Source organism: Microtus ochrogaster, unplaced genomic scaffold, assembly GCF_000317375.1.
Source record: "Microtus ochrogaster isolate Prairie Vole_2 unplaced genomic scaffold, MicOch1.0 UNK31, whole genome shotgun sequence".
NCBI lineage: Eukaryota > Metazoa > Chordata > Mammalia > Rodentia > Cricetidae > Microtus > Microtus ochrogaster.
The window spans coordinates 608,394-613,593 of NW_004949129.1; the positions used below are offsets into that span (position 1 = coordinate 608,394).

Below are 5,200 nucleotides of genomic sequence, written 5' to 3' on the forward strand. Positions count from 1 at the left end.
CCCTCCCCCCACTCCTCTCCCCCTCCCTCTCCTCCAGTCCAATGGGCAGTCAGGGTTCCCTGCCCTGTGGTAAGTCCTAGGTCCTCCCCCCCTCCGTCTATATTTAGGAAGGTGAACATCCAAACTGGCTAGTATTTTTGTGTGTTTTGTTTATCTCACTCAACTTTACAATCTCATATGCAGCCTTTTTCTAGCAAAGAACATGATTAAAGGCAGAATCCTAAAGGGATATTTACATACCCAAGTTTATGCCAATCCCATTAACAATTGATAAGTTGTGACTGAAAATTAGGTGCTTTTTGTAAAGTAAATACAGAAGGAAAATGTGACAGGGATGTCATTGTTATATATGATTCCACCCAAATGATGTTTATAAACATCAGACAGCAAAGGAAAGAACAGACCCTTGATTTACAGGAGCTGAGGACGGAAGAAGTAGGAAGATGGCATGAAATTTCAGATTATAAATGTAATTTATAACAAATAAATTATATTATTCATTTTATAGAAACCTTCCATGGATCTATTGCTCGACACCATGCTTAGTGCCACTGATACAGGGAGACCACTGTGTGCATTTAAAATTCTATTCATTATGTATATTTTCACTTAGCTATTTATTAAAGTAAAATGAGAGACACTATGAAGTGACGGTAGCCAAAAATTTATTAAAATTGCTTTCTTCCAGGGACACATCTCATAAGTGAGCAGAAAGGAGAAAAGAGCACACACAAATCTCAGGGTAATTCAGAAGAAAATACATTTGAGAAGATAACAGGTAAAATAAAGTTTGATTTTGGGGAGTTATTTGATGAGTGATACAGAGATCTTGGCTCAGAATTTAAACTGATACCAGACCTTCACATCAGTCTTCCCCACAATGAAGATGTCACAAGATCCATAATCTCTGGAGACGAGAAGAGTGAGGGTGAGAGATGCCACCCTCAGGTTTCCTGGTGAGCTCCTGAAGGGGGTCAGCAAAGGTTAACATGTGGCTCTTGCATGTAGGGCATTTCTGCTCTCCCCAGAGCATTGCTTTACAGCTGTTCCTTTGGGGAGCTGGTCAGCAGCAGCAGGGTTGGCAGCAGGGTGTGCAGCAACTGATGGTCACACAGGTTGGTTTAAGGGAGGTGGTCTTGCAGCTGCTGGTTTCGCAGCATGTTGGTTCGCAGCAGAGCTGGAGCAAGCATGGCTGGCAGCAGGAGGGCACACAGCAGCAGGGCTGGCAGCAGGTGGGCATACAGCAGATGTTCACACAGGTTGGCTTGCAACAGGTGGTCTTGCTGCAGGTTTTTTCACAGCAGGTGGGCACACAGCAGCAGGGCTGGCAGCAGCAGGGCTTGCAGCATGGTGTGCTGCAGCAACATGGGAGACAGCAAGGCTGACAGCAGATGGACTCAGAGCAGCTGGGTTCACAGCAGCAGGGCTGGCAGCAGGTGGTTTTGTAGCAGGTGGTCTTGCAGCAACATGGCTCACAGCAAGGTGGGCAGCAGCAGAGGGCCATGGTAGCAGGTGTAGGGGGTTTTACTCTGTTCACAGGTGAGTTTTCAAAAGTATAGGAAGGTTTTTCCAGCAGGATCTTTTATACCATGGGCCTCCAATGTTTGGGTCAATCAAAAAGACTCTTCCTCTTTGTTCGCCATTTCCATATTTAATTTCTGTTCATGAAGAAGGAAATGTTCTACATCATTTGGAAGCATTCATTTCTTATTTTGGGATAGCTTACTTGAACTCTTTCCAATAACTCAGTGGTTGATCCCATCATCTTTGTTGTAACTCTAATTGTTATCTGGTCCTTTGGTAGCTCATGCTCTATGGGAAAGTCAAGATTCCTTTGTTCTTAAAACTTTCTTATGCTATCTATGCTTAGATTTATAAATTTCTCTGGGTATGAGTGTTCTGTAGTCTCAACTGTAGACTCAACACCTAGTTTCCTGTCTGTTTGCCTTCAAAGCCCAATTCCAAACTGTTCCAGGTAGGTGTCAATCACTGTATGGATTGCTTATACCTTGTATCTGGGGTTCCCTAAAGGTAGTTTGAGGTAAGGGTGTCTGGAATGCTGTTTCATAGCAGAGTCGAACCAGCACTGGTGGCTATAAAAGGACACAGCACATCAGGAATAAGGAGGCACCAGCGGAGATGTGGGTGGCCGTCAGTCCTGAATGACTGTCTACAATTGGATCTTATAGGAAGGAAGCACTTAGTGCAGAAATAGGAGGGTGAGTGGGTGACTCCAGTGCACACCTGGCTGTCAGCAGGGGCAGTGACCTTAGACTGGTGATCTCCTGATTTCTCTCCATCTGCCTGGCTCTTTACTTTTATTCCCATCCCTCTCTGTCTGGTCTTTCTCCTTCATTGTCTTCTCTACTCTACCTCTTTTCTTTCCATTCAGAGAAAGCATCATTATTATTTGAGAAGTATCTAATTTGTTACCTAATTCATCTGTGGGGAATAAGATGTGCATCTCTCTCTCCTTCTCTCTCTCTCTAGTATACTAAAAATACAGAGATAATAAATTTTTGATTTGAGAGAATAAAAGGTGAACACTGCATAGCATTATTAAAGAAATGAAAATTAACTCTGGTCCTTACAAACCATCTTATATCATTCAACCTCAAAAGCTGTTTCTCACTGTCTTAGAGGGTCAGTCTTCCAACCTTGGCATCACTTTGAACATCTTTGCAAATCAAAATTAGTCTGTGTCCTTGATGGTAGAATGACTGGGGCAATCCTCACCATCATTTCCACTAGTTTGTTCATCTCATTTTTGGGTAATTGTTCATTAAATGAATTTGACACTGCTCATTGTTTGGAATTTTTCTCCAAGAAAACAGGTTGTTTCCAGTTTGTTATTATTCAAAACAATGCCATTACAATTGTTTCTGTTTTAAATATGAAGGCTGAACTTCCATATCCAGGTACCTGGAACCTTGTTTATCATGAATTGTGTAACTTTTTTTTTGAAGGAGTCTAGCCATTCTTTTACTAGATTTATTGTTGAGTAGTTTCTTTTTTCTTTTTACTATATTTGTGGGTTTTTTTTTGAGACAGTGTTTCACTGGAACTCACTTTGTACACTAGGCTAATCTCAAGCTAATAGAAATCCACCTCCTTCTTCCTCTCTAGTGCTGAGATTAATGATGTGCGCCACCAACTCCTGGCTGTACTATATGTTTTTTAAATTTAAAACTTGTATTTATGTGTCTTATGACATACAGAAATTGATGGATTTGTATTAGTGTGCATTGATTTTACAAAACAGTGCATTTGATCACGACATTATCGTGAGTGCACGTAACACAGTTTGATCAAATTCACTCACCATCACCCTCTTTGATGTACCCTGTGTCCTCTTCATGATTCACTTTCTCTTCCCAAATTGTCCTATTGCTTCTTCATGTCCTCACCCCTCCTAGATGAGGGAAACATGACCTTTGTCTTTGGAGTCCTACTTACTTTATTTAAGATGACCTCCAATTTTCATCTGTTTTCGGGCCAATGACATAATTTATTCTTCCACGTATACACCATATCTTATTCATTCATCCATCCACTGACAGACAGGCATGTGTTGGTTCTAATTTTAGTTTTTTTAAGATCCTACAAGCTGAGGTAGGCTGCTCCAATACCCCCATTCCATCCATTGGATCAAGAAAGTTATATGTCCCACTCTGCTGCCAAACAATCCTATCCTCTCCCCACAACCTCAGTGAATCTCTGAAACACAGCCTGCTATTACACAGAGAGTACCAAGAGGTGAGTGACCACACGCTCAGTGGGACATCCCACTCTCTTGGCCCTCCGAACCGGGGCAAAACCCCAGGCCCCTCCCCTACCTGCCTTAACTTCTCTAACCAGCCAGCAGGCAAGGTTCCTGCAGGTAGGCCTCTGCAATACCCCTATTCCATTCATTGGACCCTGAAAAGTCCCACTATGCCTCCAAACCCTCCTATACCCCCAACAACCTCAGTGTAACTCTGAAACACAAGCTGTGACTGCACAGAGTGGACCAAGAGAGCAAACCAAGAGAGCAGGCCAAGAGAGACCTCCATGGCTCTCTGAGACACAGACAGTGACAGTACAGAGCTGAAGGTGTAAAGTCGCAAAACAATCCTGCACCAGTTCAGAATTATGGATAATAAAAGGGTATTTATTTAAGGGGAAAACTTACAGATCACTGTCCTAGACAACAGTCCTCTGAGTGAACTTGAATAGAGTGTAGCAGCAGGAAGCAGGAGCCAGAAGCAAGAGAGAGGCTTTTTATACTATAAGAGACCAAGAGACCATGCCCAGGTGACTTTTAGGGAACCTATTCTCTTTGGATGGTTACCTTGCTTAGTATAGTAGAGAGGGCATTGGACCGTCCCCAAAGCAATGTGCCTTACCCTCTCTGAGGAATGGATGGAGGGTGGAGTGAGGGATAGTTGGAAGGAATGGGGAGAGGGGAAGCACAGGGAACTGGTATTGGTATATAAAATAAAAAAAAAGATAGTTTGTTTTAATTTTTAAAAAGAAAATAAAGTAAATTTTTAAAAAAAATTACAAGCTAATTTTCATATAGACTGTGCTAATTTCCATCCCCATAGCTTGCCTTTCCTCTGGATACTCATCAGCACTTGTTATTGTTGATTTTCTTGATGACAGCCCTTCTTGAGTGGCGTGAGATGAATTTTCAAGGAAGGTTTGATTTGCATTTCCTGCTGGCTAGTAATGTTGAACATTGTTTTTCATATATTCTTTTAGTCATTTGTACTTTTTTCCTTAAAAAGTCCTCAAATAATTTGACAATTTATGGATTGTATGACCTTTTCCTTTGATTTTTACTTTTAAATTCTATTACATATGTATTCTCTAATAGATAGCTACTTGGCATCATTCCTGCTCACATTGACAACTGTCCATCTGGTCAAGTGTATGATACCTGCAGGAGTTAGATGGGGCAGTTGCTCTTCCACACAGCTGATCTTTGCCTGTACTTAGATAATAAATTTATTGGGGGATGGATATAGTGCTATAGTATCCACAGTGATGAACTAAATGGTTGGCTTCTAGCCTGAATCTCCATTAGTCTAGGCTTCGGTCCCTGTAAGAGTCTCTGCTGTCTTGTCTCTGTGTGAAGAAAGGTTTAATTTTTGGCAGAGGTAAGGAAGAGCAAGATGCGATGGGCAAATGAGCTTCCCATTCAAAGGATGAGGGTTCT

General features: G+C 41.8%; 1 protein-coding gene across 1 annotated transcript in view; it reads right to left on the reverse strand.

The window, feature by feature from the left end:
- Positions 1 to 1,504, reverse strand: part of LOC101983674 (keratin-associated protein 9-1-like) — an 8,758-nt gene extending 7,254 nt beyond the window's left edge. The window contains exon 1 of the mRNA XM_013354137.2: positions 1,066 to 1,504. Within this exon, the coding sequence (XP_013209591.2) occupies positions 1,066 to 1,504 (439 nt within the window). The remainder of the gene's footprint in view (positions 1 to 1,065) is intronic.
- Positions 1,505 to 5,200: the final 3,696 nt, after the last annotated feature.